This window comes from Tauraco erythrolophus, chromosome 5, assembly GCF_009769465.1.
Source record: "Tauraco erythrolophus isolate bTauEry1 chromosome 5, bTauEry1.pri, whole genome shotgun sequence".
In the NCBI taxonomy this organism is placed as follows: Eukaryota; Metazoa; Chordata; class Aves; order Musophagiformes; family Musophagidae; genus Tauraco; species Tauraco erythrolophus.
The window spans coordinates 66,553,404-66,567,754 of record NC_141469.1 but is presented as its reverse complement, the minus strand read 5'-3'; the positions used below and the strand labels follow the sequence as shown (position 1 = coordinate 66,567,754).

The window sequence follows — 14,351 nt, the reverse complement described above, 5'->3', positions numbered from 1 at the left end:
AGCAAGAGATCCAACTTGGCAATTTTTGAAATTTTTTGGGGAAAGTCTGCTTTTATTTCACACATCCAAAATGAAAATAAAATTCTCTTCAGGAATTTTGCGAAGAGAACGTCTGTCAGCACAGCAGTTCCCTGTCGAAACCAGCTGACCGTAGTTTTGTTCCCTCTCTCTGTGTCTTTCTGACACTCTGGAACTGTGACGGTAGGGAGATGGTGCAGAAGTGGCTGCAGTGCACTGCAGACTCCTGTGGTGCCCTGAGCATCCAGCCAGGGCCTGGCCAGAGCATGACGTGACTTCTTCCAGTGCTCCTGCTTCATGGAAGTCAGGATATGTGATAGAGGAGATGGTGCCTGCTCAGCTCTCACCCAGGGCAGAAGGCAGCCATAGCTGAGGGGGATGGAGCTGGAGAGACCATGCTGGACTTCGGAGACACTCCTGCTAGGATCCTTCAATATTGATGTGTCTCAACAAAATGTATCCACTTCAACAAAACCAACATATCCACTTTTTGTTTTTAAAGAGTTCTATTAAAAACACGATGAACAACTCCACTAAAGCCATACTGCAAGAGCTTTACAAGAAGGTGTAGAAATCCACACAACTCGGCAACAATCTTTCAGTTGAATTTTGGAGAGGAACTCAGTAAACATTCACTTAATAAACATGTTCCAGTGTAACAACACATAAAATTGTGTACCTTGGCCCTAGTCTTAGCATTAACTGTATGGAATATAAATTTCTAGAAGAGAAAATAATTATGGTGCATCTGACTTGAGAGCCTCTTCCTTCTCACTTTGTCATCCAAAGGTGAAAGTGGCAGTAAGAAATAACAGTGAAACCTACAGATTTTTTAAAATTCTGTTCATAGAATCCATTGATTAAAACTAAGCAAAATTGAATGAAAATATACAGATTTCTCTTCAGACTGTAGCACATCATTGAAGTTGAATGACTGACTAGATAGAGAGCGTTTTCCACTAGTAGGAATGCCTGCTTTTTCTCCATGCACCAATGAACCTATGACCTATGATCAACCTTTTCAGCCAATATCACCCAGAAGTCTAGGGAGGAAGCTGCAGTTTTGGTACATGGATCAACAAAACTTTCATACATACATAGCTGCTGTTGTAACTTAAACATTAGTATGCGTTGTCAATACTCAGTATGACCTTCAGACAGGTATGACTATATGTGGGAATTTAACCATTACTGAAAATACCTGTGGATACTCTAAGAGCAATCCTAATCTCCAGGTTTCTGAGAAAGAAACAACATCTGCAGTTTGTTTCTTCTTTACAGGTTAGTACTTCAACCTAGTATCAGTTAAAATAGAACATACAGAATCATCCTTCTTGGCAAAGACTTACATATATAGACACACATAATAAATTAAAAGTTCCTTCCTTCACAGTCATCATCACTTTGAGAGCATTGTAAGAGTTTTTGAGGTTTTTTGAATCTCAAGGTGTTACTTAATTGCCTTCCCACTTTTTCATCAGTCCTCCTATTCTCAGCCAATGACTGGTTGGTTAGTAACCAAGATATGGACAGATCGAGCTCTCCGGTAGAAGTTTCGTTTCCCTTTCTCAAATAATTCCTGATTGGTTTCAAACCTGCTGTCAGGCAATGGGATACTCAACTAATAATGCTCTCTCAATCTGCACAAGATATAAACTAGAAAAGGAAGGTGTCCAAGCAAAAAGAAAATTGTTCAAAATTACACTAATGGCTTTTTCATTATTAACTCTTCAGTCATATGTAAAGGTTTTTCCTACATACTTCTCAGCTAAGATTAATGTGGTAGTGCAAAGATAATAGAATGTTCACCCTGAAAATATTAGGCAGATAATATTTCATACTGAAATGCAACATGCAGTTGAAATGACTTTCATGAATCAAAAGAGAGTCTGCAGATTACCGATGCGTGCACACTGAAATCTGCGAAAGCATCAGTAGTAGCAAAACCCATCACTCCTCCATGCTGAAGAAAGGGGAAAAAAATGATACAGGTATGACATAACAGGGACATAATTTCATAAGCCTGAGGTAGGGGAACATATTTTATCCAGGGCAGAGCCCTGCTGTGTTTTTTCTCAGACAAAAATTATATTGAGTCTAGAGAATAGAAAGAAATTTCAGCTCATTTTGGAAGGCACTGTGGTCTGCAGATCATACTGTTTTCAGATGATTACTAGCAACTCAGAGAAATTAACTCAGAACTATTTGCTTCTTCAGCTAATAGTTGTATAAAGAGAAGCCCACCAAAATGAAAACTTCTGATAGCATCAATGTAGAAGTAGATAGATTGGATCACTTATGGAATCTCTAGTCTGTTTCTTTGAAGTTGGTCTAGAGGCAAGGGTAGCCTCAGATAGCAGTGTTTGTCTGTTATATGGTTTTCCACCATTTCATTAGAGACTGGGAAAAATTAAACAGAAATAATTTGCATTAATGCCACCCTGCTCGTACTCACACAATTATAGTATTTAGATTATCTAAATTCAGGTATCCAATTCTTCTGTTTCAGCTATTAAAAAGAGCTTTAACTCAACATTGCGAGAAGTTGGCAAGGCTTAGTTCTTTTCACCTCTTCCCAACACATTACTTGCAAGACACCAAAACTTGCAATATCTTACTGTTTTTTTAATAAGCATTTCTAGTCTTACATGAGGGACCTTCCCATCACAACACACTCTCAGTGAATGCTCTGAGGGTACTTCATGGTTTCAGCTTCCCTTGGCACCCGACAGTAGGAACGCATATGTTGTGATGTGAAGGAAGGAGCACGTCTGCAAGTGTAGAGGAGACCCAGTGATATTATTGCACTTTGAAGTCAGCACGATACAGCTCACTGAGGGCAGCTACATTCTTGAAGAGCCCTGCCTTTTAGTTGACAAGTTTAGCCTTCTGCTCAATTTATGTATGTTGTAGGTTTGTTTAGTCTTTTTATTTGTCTTGCCTAAGATTTCTAAACATGAAGCAATTTTGTACAGGACATTGGCACTGTGGGGAATTTTGACTTTGAAACTTTAGTACATGCAGGTGTTTAAGGTAAACTGGAGTTTAGACTGAATTCTCTTGTCTTTCTGTTTCTTCTTAAATGAAGACTAATACATGAAGATTCTGTAGGCAGAATAACTTCGTGGTCAGCTAGGTTTTAACGTTAGATGTTACTGTGCTGAACAATTAGCAGTTCCCTGGATTTCCAAATGGCTATGCGGGGTTTGCTTCCAGTTAACACTATCCTCTTTGTATTACATCCAATTACTTTAGGTGTTTTGTAGGCCGTTTTCCTCTCTGCTTGAGCAACAGTTAAAATATGTTCAACACTTAGTAGAAGATGGTTTGTATATGCACCACATTAGGAATTCCATCTTGGATTGCTAACAGTGGATCTCCTTATAAATGGATCCTCTTTGAAAGCTCTCACCCATTTTGTGTCAGTTTTCTACGAGCAAGGTAAGAAACACTACTGTAGTTATTAGAATATGTCAACACATCATATATTTTCAGGTGCTCTCATTATAATTTGCCATCAGGTAATGATTAGGCACATGCCCAGATGGTGATTGTAATTTCCTTACTCATATCAATGAGCTGTTATTCAGATGAGTAATCTCACCGACTCTAAATGGATAGCTTTTGTAGCTAACTGCTCCCTCATGGGAAGGCTGACAATATGGTCTATAGCAAAACATAGTTAAAAGCCAGCTTCATGATGCAGAACCTTAAATTGTCATCATCCCATGTGAGCAGCTGGGTAGGAGCCCTGGGTGTGCTGAACGCCACATGATAAAAGGTACGAAACTAATTCGTGTTGACCTGAAGTTACGCAGGATCTGCCTCACAGTAGAATAACACCACCAGTAATTTATTTGCATTAAGGTGATATAAGGTAAATTTATGTTCCTTTACATTCTAATTAACACCAGTATCATCCTTCCTTCAGATGCTAATTAAGGCCTTTCTTGTTCTAAGCAGGACTGTAAAATGGATTTAGGATTCAAAGACCATAACAACAGGACACCTGCCAAGAACACCTCTGCTACCAGAAAGAATTTTTCTGCCTGGGAAGATTATAAGAGCAGTGTTGACGACATACAGTACTTTCTTATTGGGCTGTACACACTTGTAAGTCTGGCCGGCTTTATGGGAAACCTGCTTATACTAACGGCTCTACTGAAGCGCAAGCAGAAGACAATAATAAACATTCTTATCGGTAACTTGGCCTTTTCTGACATCTTAGTTGTGCTGTTTTGTTCACCTTTCACACTGACATCCATCCTGCTTGACCAATGGATGTTTGGCACTATCATGTGCCATGTCATGCCCTTCCTCCAGTGCACGTCAGTTCTAGTTTCGACTTTAATGTTAGTATCTATTGCTGCAGTCAGGTACCGTATGATAAAATACCCCCTTTCTAGCAATTTAACAGCAAAGCAAGGCTATTTCTTAATAGTGGCCATTTGGGCCCTTGGCTTTGCCATTTGCTCTCCTCTGCCAGTTTTCCACAGAATTGTGGATCTCAGCAAAACTCTGCATTTAGAGGCACTGGAGAACAGGCTCTTGTGTATTGAGTCATGGCCTTCCGATTCCTACAGAATTGCCTTTACAATAGCCTTGTTGTTCATGCAGTATATATTGCCCCTGGTGTGTTTAACCGCCAGTCACACCAGCGTCTGCAGGAGCATAAGTTCCAGACTGTCAAGCAAGGAAAGTAAGTTTGAAGAAAAGGAGATGATAAATCTAACACTTCATCCCTCTAAGAGTACCGGCACACAGGTGCAGCCCTCCAGCCGTTCCAGATGGAGCTGCACCTTTGGCAGAAAGCACCACAGAAGATACAGTAAAAAGACCTCAAGTGTGATGCCAGCTATTTCAAGGCATCATCAGGATACTCATTCCAGAGACCTCCCAGAAACCTCTGGCACAGAAAAAAGCCAGCTCACTTCCTCCAGTAAATTCATCCCTGGGATACCTATCTGTTTTGAGATGAAACCAGAAGAAAATACAGAGATCCAGGACATGATTACGGTATCCCGATCCATCATCAGAATTAAGACAAGATCTAGGAGAGTTTTTTGCAGGCTGACAGTGTTAATCCTAGTTTTTGGTTTCAGTTGGATGCCTCTTCACCTTTTCCACATTGTGACGGATTTTAATGCCACTCTCATTTCTAATAGACATTTTAAATTGGTATATTGCATATGCCATTTACTGGGTATGATGTCCTGCTGCTTGAATCCCATCCTCTATGGGTTCCTTAACAACAGCATAAAAGCTGATTTAATGTCTCTTATTCCATGCTGCCAAATACCATGATTTTATGCGCCCCAAGATAAAACAAAACAAACAAGTTTAGATTTCAAGCCTACTGACATGTACAGCTGTAAAATACAAATTAGTGTAGTTTGTCTGACTTGGCTGTGATCAGTAGTGTTTTGTGCAAATGGATAGTTCTATAGCTGCATGTATTTCTTGCATTAGGCAGAAATCATATAATCACAGAATCATAGAATGGTTAGGGTTGGAAGGGACCTCAAAGATCATCTAGTTCCAACCCCCCTGCCATGGGCAGGGACACCTGCCACTACACCAGGTTGCTCAAAGCCTCATCCAACCTGTCCTTGAACACTTCCAGGGATGAGGCATCCACAACTTCTCTGGGCAACCTGTTCCAGTGCCTCACCACCCTCAGAGTGAAGGGTCTCTTCCTTATATCTAATTTAAATCTCCCCTCTTTCGGTTTAAAGCCATTGCCCCTTGTCCTATCACTACACGCCCTTGCAAAAAGTCCCTCTCCAGCTTTCCTGTAGGCCCCCTTTAGGTACTGGAAGGCTGCTATAAGATCACCCCAGAGCCTTCTCTTCTCCAGGCTGAACAGCCCCAACTCTCTCAGCCTGTCTCTATTGGAGATGTGCTCCAGCCCTTGGATCATCTTCATGGCCCTCTTCCGGACTCGCTCCAACAGCTCCATGTCCTTCTCACATTGGAGTCCCAGAGCTGAATGCAGTACTGCAGGTGGGGTCTCACGAGAGCAGAGTAGAGGAGCAGAATTGACCTGCTCGGCACACTTCTTTTCATGCAGCCCAGGATACCCAGGATACAGTTGGCTTTCTGGGCTGCAAGCGCACATTGCCGGCTCATGTTGAGCTTCTCATCAACCAGCACTCCCAAGTCCTTCTCCTCAGTGCTGCTCTCAATCCATTCTCTTCCTAGCCTGTAGTTGTGCTTGAGATTGCCCCGACCCATGTGCAGGACCTTGCACTTGGCCTTGTTGAACTTCATGAGGTTCTCATAGGCCCACCTCTCCAGTCTGTCAAGGTCCCTCTGGATGGCATCCTTTCCCTCCAGTGTGTCCACCACACCACACAGCTTGGTGTCATCTGCAAACTTGCTGAGGGTGTACTCGATCCCACTGCTCACGTCACCAAGATGTTTAACAGTGCCAGCCGCAGTACCAGCCCCTGAAGAACACCACTCGTCACTGGCCTCCACTTGGACATCAAGCCCTTGACCATAACTCTTTGAGTGCGACCATCCAGCCAATTCCTTATCCATTGAGTACTCCATCCACCAAATCCATGTCTCTCCAATTTAGAGACAAGGATGTTGCATGGGACAGTGACAAATACTTTGCACAAGTCCAGGTAGATGACATCAGTTTGCTCTTTCCCTATCCACCAATGCTGTAACTCCATCATAGAAGGCCACCAAATTAGTCAGGCAGGATTTGCCCTTAGTGAAGCCATGTTGGCTGTCACCAATCAGCTCCTTTTTTCCCATGTGCCTTAGCATAGTTTCCAGGAGGATCTGCTCCATGATCTTGCTGGGCACAGTGGTAAGACTGACTGGCCTGTAGTTCCCTGGGTCTTCCTTTTTTCCCTTTTTAAAAATGGGGGCTATGTTTCCCCTTTCCTAGTCAGTGAGAACTTCACCAGTCTGCCACAACTTCTCAAATATGATGGATAGTGGCTTAGCAACTTCATCTGCCACATCCCTCAGGACCCACGGATGCATGTCTTCAGGTCCCATGGACTTGTGCACCTTCAGGTTCTTTAGATGGTCTTGAACTTGATCCTGTCCTACAGTGGGTGGTTCTTCATTCTCCCAGTCCCTGCCTTTGTCTTCTGTGACTTGAGCAGTGTAGCTAGAGCACTTGCCAGTGAAGACTGAGGCAAAAAAGTCATTGAGTACCTCAGCCTTCTCCATATCCTGGGTAGCCAGGTCTCCCATTTCCTTCCAGAGAGGCCCACATTTTCCCTAGTCCTCCTTTTATCACCAGCATACCTATTGAAGCTTTTCTTGCTGCCCTTGATGTCCCTGGCCAGATTTAATTCTATCAGGGCTTTAGCTTTCTGAATGTGATGCCTGGCTGCTTGGACAATTTCTCTGTATTTCTCCCAGGCTACCTGTCCTTGTTTCCACCCTCTGTAGGCTTCACTTTTGTGCTTGACTTTGTCCAGGAGCTCCTTGTTGATCCATGCAAGCCTCCTGGTGTTTTTGCTTGATTTCCTTTTTGTTGGGATGAACTGCTCCTGAGCTTGGAGGAGGTGATCCTTGAATATTAACCAGTTTTATTGGGCCTCTCTTTCATCCAGGTGTTTCTCCCATGGTACTCTACCAAGCAGACCCCTGAAGACACCCAAGTCTGCTCTCCTGAAGACCAGGGTAGTGAGCTTGCTGTGCACTCTCATTGCTGCCCTAAGAATCTTGAACTCCACCATTTCATGGTCACTACAGCTAAGGCTTCCCTTGAGCTTCACATTCCCCACCAGCCCCTCTTTGTTGGTGAGAACAAGGTCCAGCAGAGCACCTCTCCTTGCTGGTTCCTCTATCACATGGAGAAGGAAGTTATCTTCAATGCATTCCAGGAACCTCCTGGATTTCTTATGCCGTGCTGTGTTGTCCGTCCAACAGATATTGGGGTGGTTGAAGTCCCCCATGAGGACCAGGGCTTGTGAACGTGAGGCTGCTCCTATGTGTCTGTAGAGGGCATCATCCTCTTGGTCTTCCTGGTCAGTGGCCTGTAGCAGACCCCCACTACAATGTCACCTGTCCCTGCCCTCTATTCAATCCTGACCCATAAGCTCTTGGTCAGCTCCTCATCCATCCCCAGGTGGAGCTGCATGCACTCCAACTGGTCTTTGACATAGAGAGCGACACCTCCTCATGTCCCCTGCCTCTGCTTCCTGAAGAGCCCCTATCCTTCCATTCCCACACTCCAGTTGTAGGATTCATCCCACCACATCTCTGCGATGCCAATAAGATCATAGACCTGCAGACGCACACACATCTCTAACTCCTCCTGTATATTCTCCATGCTACGTGCGTTTGCATAGAGGCACTGAAGTTGGGCCTCCGATGAAGCTGACTCACTGGCTGGGGTGGCTGGAATTCTTTTCTGCTGCGCTTCAGGTGCTCTCCTGCTGACCTTTCAGGACCTAGACATCAATCGCTGGCGTCAAACTGCTAGGAGTGGGATGGATTGAGGTTTCCCTCCCTCCCACGGCAACTTCAGTTTAAATCCTCTTCACCAGCTGGGCAAGTCTATGACTGAAGATGCTCTTTCCTTTCTCTGACAGATGGACCCCATCAGCCCCTAGTAGGCCATATATACATATATTATTATGTTCTTCTATCTGTTATTCATAGGAAATCATGCCCAGTGTACAAAACCAGAATACCATTTTCATTACCTGGAATATTGGCAACCTGTCCTTTGGAATTGTACAGAATACATAATGAGTAATAAATGTAAGATGGACTACTTAGACATATCAGTATGAACTGTCATAAAACAATAATAAAATACATACCATTTACTAAATAACTATTGTTGAGACTATTTCAGTGCCAACTTAGACTGTTTTCTGAGACAACTAAACAACTGTTTCTGAATGTGATTAGAAAAGTGTTTTTCCTCGGCTCTTTGACTCATGCTTTGCAGTATCTTTGAAAGATGCTTTGCTGCCAATTCCCAGATTGCCTTATTCCCTGGGACGGGTTGGTGGGTCGTTGTTCTTGTCCAGATTGTTTCCATCTTTCTGTGCTTACCCAGTACAACCTGTTTTGGATTTCCTTAGCCAATGTTTACTCTGGTTTGTCATTTTATGTAATTTTCAGCCAGACCTGAACTTACCTACAGTTATGCCTTTGTTCTGACAGTGGTGGCTCCCCTGAATATACAACATGCTTCTGATCAGAGTAAGCCTTCATTATCTAAGTGATAGTGGGAAAAAAAAAAAAAAAAGAACATGGAAAGACAGCAGGATTTTTTCTTTTCCTTTATCAAAAAGCCAAAGCTTACTGCATTTCACTATAGCTGACCCACTTGCTTTGGAGAGCTGCATCAGCTTTCAAATAAACATGCACGTGTGTGCGTGTGCGCACACACACACGTGCACACACACACACACTTTCTGCATCTCCCTCCCCTCTCTCCTTTTCTCCTTTTCAACCAGACCAGTACTTTTTCTTCCAAATTTAAATCACATGCATCTTTCCTAAGGAAGTTATATTACATTCTGTAGCAGAAATGCAAAGGATGTATAAATGCATATTCTTTTTTCCCCCCTAGGTTACTCTAACTTAATAACCCACCTCCACCCTCAGGATTCAGTAAATGTACAAAGGCTCTGCCCTGAGTTTTAAGCCATGAAGCTTCTCCCCAGGTCTAGCTGGTGATTATCTCCTTTTCTCCTAAGATTTCTAGTCCTATAGGCTTTTTTACATAGCCTTCCCAGGGTGAGAAAAAAAGTTATTATTTTTATAAATGGGTGCATTTTTTGCCTTGAGATATTTCCCTTCCAGTTAGTCTATAACAGTGAAAGCAGTTCTTTTATTTTGAGGAATTGTCAAATTATTTTTCTCACAGTGTTACAATTCTGAGACCTTTTCTCCCCAAGCCATCATCTGCTAAGGAGTTTATTACATACCACTTGGTAATATCTTTGCTTCTATCATCAAGATATTTCCCTGAAGTCTAGTTCCCAGTAACCCATTGTTCTTTGTTTTCGCTGGTGATATACTTTAATAGTTTCTTCCTGGACACTGACTATTGCATTTTGCCCATTATTATCTCCTAAAAGCCTGCAGTCTGTCATTTTATAGAGTACAAATGGTACAGAATACAGAATATTGGAAAAATAGATTTTAAAATAGCTTTTCGAAAGTTTTAAATAGCTTAATTTTAAAATATTTGTGGCTAATCTTGGTAGATAAACTCAGGAAAAAATTAACTAAACCCACAGCCAAAAAACAATGATATAGTTCTACAGAAGTTACAGCAGTTTATGCCTTATTTATGTCTACACATTTTCATGTCAGTGTAATATATCATTTAACCTTATTTATACCATGTGATGTAACTAAATAGAATAAGAGGATAAGAAAGCAGTCACAATGTCTCAGCTTGAAATATTCCTTCTAGCTTTTTTTTTTCCCCAATTTACTGTTATCTTCATTCGTACTTGCTATTTATTTTCTATTCCTTCCTTTCTTTATATATTTTCAGAATTTCAACTGTTTTTAACTCCTACACTTAGGACTGTTATTTAAATATAAAACAACTGTTTATTCAGTAATTGCTCTTCTCAGATCAAATTCTACCCTCTTTCACTGTATATGACACACAGATTCATGCTAGAACTTGAATGAAGTCATCCTCTAGTTTCTGAGGTGCATAAAGATTAGTCTGTACACTGATGATTTTATATGAGCTCTATCCATTTTCCTGTACGGAGTCAATAGCCGTGCTCCCTACTCTTTATACTGATCAAAGCACAACAAATTTCAATATGGCAACAGAGAATTAAATCAAGACAGCTACCAAACTTCTTCAGTCCTGTGCCATCTAAATCTGTTGTCTTCTCTTTTATAAGATGATCAATGAGGGGAGAATGTGTATTTTCTTTTTATTTATAGAGCAATCATCAGCATTATATTTTTACTTCTCCAAAATGTCACTGTCTTTTCCTCTGAAATGTTAAATAAAAACAAGATCATTTTTCCACCTTCCACTTTCCTTCAATAGCCAGCAAAACTCGGTCCCAGTATCAGCAAGGATTACATAAGAAGCAGGCAGTAGAAAGTGAAATCAAGCAAAAGGCAATTCCTAAAAGAATAACTGCGAGAAGTTGGAGAGGAAAAGACTGACCATCCATTTAACGTTCTCCTAGTCTGGAGCACTAAAAAAAAAATTATTAAAAAATTTCAAACACAAGGATCCTTCCACCTCATGCTTGTTGAGTAGGCCTCATCTAGTTTGAGCTGCAGTAGATGCTCCTACAGATGTCATGCACAACAGTGACTAGCAGTGTGATGTCTCCATTATGTATGTCAATAAAGCTGGGGGAGATGTATCTCACCACACTATCCGATGACATTATATCATTCTCATATGTATGCAGGTATACGTACAGATACAGTCATAGATATGTACATTTCCTAGAAAACAAAGCACATTAAAAGGGATTTTCAAATAGCACATCTAATCAAGTCCCTAGGCCAGCTAAAACTATGGGTCAATTCCTTCTGTAACTAAAAATCTAAATAATGGGGAAGGTAGGAGTTTTATTTTGATAGCATTCACTAAATACAATCAGGAAATGCCAGTTGCAGAGCTATCTACCCATTGGAGGTAGAAGAATGAAGGATTTTAATGGTATGGTGATCCTTCTCTATTAACAAAAAAAAAAATTGGAAAAAACCCTCTCAGACAGCTGGTCTTTATGTACGATGAATGTTAAAACTCCTATGGTGACTCACATGAGGGAAATAAATGGTTTTTCAGTTCTACAAAATAATATCATTGACAAAGTTGACTTTTTGTAAATGTCAACGATTAAATGTTGTTAATAGCTGGCCTTTGTCCCTTGTCTTTCAACCGAGAAGAAACAGATGCCTATTAAGAAGTGCTGGCCTGGTCGGGTCACTGCTGAGCCAGCCAGGTCAGCGGGAGTGAAGATGTCAGGAACTCAGTGTGGGTTAACACTGGAGTATATTTATTTAGGCTATGGGGAAGAAGTTGGAACCTCTGTGGTTCTCCATAGTGCCATGACAACAGTGGCTGAGACCGAAGCATATGGCTCCTATAGGTCTACAGTAGCTGTAGTCACAGCAGGCAGTGCCGAGTCCCTGCCAGGGCCCAGGCAGGTGCCTGGGGGCTGGTGGGGCATAGCCAGCCCTGGGCAGGGCGGGGGGCATGGGAAGCCAGTCAGGGACACAGCAGGAGAGGCAAACTGCACGGCCGCTGTGTTTGCGGGTGGTTGCAGCCTTTCCAGGCACGTAGCCCTGTTCCCGGAGCCTGGAAACTCTCGTGACAAAACGTTTCCTTCTCAGCAGTGTAAACATCTGAGGAAAGGGAAAAAAAGCACCAGCCACCCATCTGAAGATGTGCGAGAACTGAGAAGAGCACAGTCAGGAAGAAAAGTGTCCTCTCCCAGTCATGCTGAGATAGGCTCCAGCTTTCTTTTTGAGAAATATAGGACAGGTGGCATGGAAAACTCCCCTATCTAAAAATTATTTACAGATTAAAAAAACTCTTCTGTAATCCATAGAGGTCTGTCAACTATCATTGCACTTTTGAAAAAAAACAATAGTTTTCTTACAGTAGTCTCTATATCTGTCTGTGCAGCATGCAAGATGAACAGTGTTAAACATCATAGTCTCCTGAAAGACGTCCTTCATAAACACTGTTGGGTCCCAGAATTTAGCCTTTGATTTTGATGAAAGCCAAATTATGCCTATACTATTTACAACAAAAAGTACTAGCCAGAAAATATACTGGTAGTCTGAATGTTCCAAATTTTTAAGCCCGAGAACAGTCTTAGTGCAGTTATAGGACTCTGTTCCTAGACAAGTCTTTTCTTTTTTCTCCCACGTAGCTGAAATAATGCTATAAAATCATGATCCTCATGGAAGACCTTTATAAAGACCATTTGGTAAATTTTGGAACACTTTTTGACCATGATATATGGTTTATAATCTCTGAAGTTAGGTTTCTTGTTCTTCCATTTCAGGTCTTTTTATATACTGTTGAATCCGAAACCCCCTTTTTTTAACTAAGCCATGTTACACGCAGTATGTAATGAAGATTTCTGAAGTTGCTTCGTTTTGATCCAACAGTACATATTTTTATTGGAGGTATATTTAATTGATAGAAAGTTGCCTTTTTACTGAAGGTAGGTAGAGCTGCTGTTACTGTTCAAACTTAGTCGAAGTGACTTTTGACAGGAAGAGGAACAAAAGACACAAAGAGAAATAGAAGCATACCCATACTGACATGAGCTAGCCACGTTGTGCCAGTGACAAAGGAACCTGTCAGAGCCAAACCCTTCTCAAGTATCTTTCAGGGACAAGTTCGTGGCAGTACCACTGAACTTTGCTAATCTCTTGTGTGATCAGGGATCCTATTGAAAATTTTGGTCTTAGGAAGTAAGAGCTAATAAATAAGTATGGATACACGTGCCCTTAACCCTCTCAAAATATGTCTTTAAAGCAAAAGCATTTTCTTTCCAACTATTTGATAACAATATTTTTGCCTACAATCACTCATAATGCATCGTTCTGTGCCATTAAGTCAATCTGTGTCATCATACTATGGTATGATGCTACCCACATGTCAGTGAGCCTTACGACAGCACCTTGTTTTGAATGTCTGGAAGCTCAGAGATGCTGGCAACATCTGCTCTACTCCAAAGGTTATCAGGATCTCCTGGCCTCCTTATTGAACTCTGTCTCAATATTTATAGTAGAAAAAAAAAAAAAAAAGCTTAATACATCATGTCCTTGGTAAAAACAGTCTTACTGATTGTAACACAAACTTTGTCAAAAAACTGACTTCCTCAGAAATAATATAACTGCAGACAGGAAGATGTGGTCACAGTGTTTTTCAAAAAGCTGAGCTGTGCAAATGCAATATAACTATACAAATCAGACTTTTATTAATCTTGTTTGCTTTTGAAGAGAAAATATTGCAAAATATTTGAAAGTTACAAAATTATTTCATTACGTACTAATATTAGGAAATATTGTAAAAGAAAGCATCGCTACAATCCAAATTCAGTTCTTTTGAACAAATATGAATGCTTCGTTTTGCCCTTGTAGTCATATTAAGATGATCCTTTTAATAATAAAGCTTAAATATATTCCTCTGGGAAATTATCAGAATAATGATTTGACATTCAAGACTAAAGTAGGTTGGCCCTGCTCTTACATCCAGTTAAACAAATGTTTACTTTGTCTTAGCGGGAGAAGGCGAGTCTATATTACTTGAATGCCACATTAATTGGACATTTTTCAACAGGAAACATTTATTACAGTCCCTGTGAACAAAATAATGTACAAAA

General features: G+C 41.1%; 1 protein-coding gene across 1 annotated transcript; it reads left to right on the top strand.

The window, feature by feature from the left end:
* Window positions 1-1,051: 1,051 nt before the first annotated feature.
* NPY5R (neuropeptide Y receptor Y5) lies at window positions 1,052-5,322 on the top strand. The gene is made up of 2 exons (XM_009989511.2): window positions 1,052-1,084; window positions 3,982-5,322. The coding sequence occupies exon 2, from the start codon at window positions 3,991-3,993 to the stop codon at window positions 5,320-5,322; it is 1,332 nt and encodes a 443-aa protein (XP_009987813.1). The 5' UTR covers window positions 1,052-1,084; window positions 3,982-3,990.
* The last annotated feature ends 9,029 nt before the right edge of the window (window positions 5,323-14,351 follow it).

Bases quoted from the DNA above. Each gene is read 5' to 3' on its own strand.
- NPY5R (XM_009989511.2), top strand. From the start codon at position 3,991: ATGGATTTAGGATTCAAAGACCATAACAACAGGACACCTGCCAAGAAC.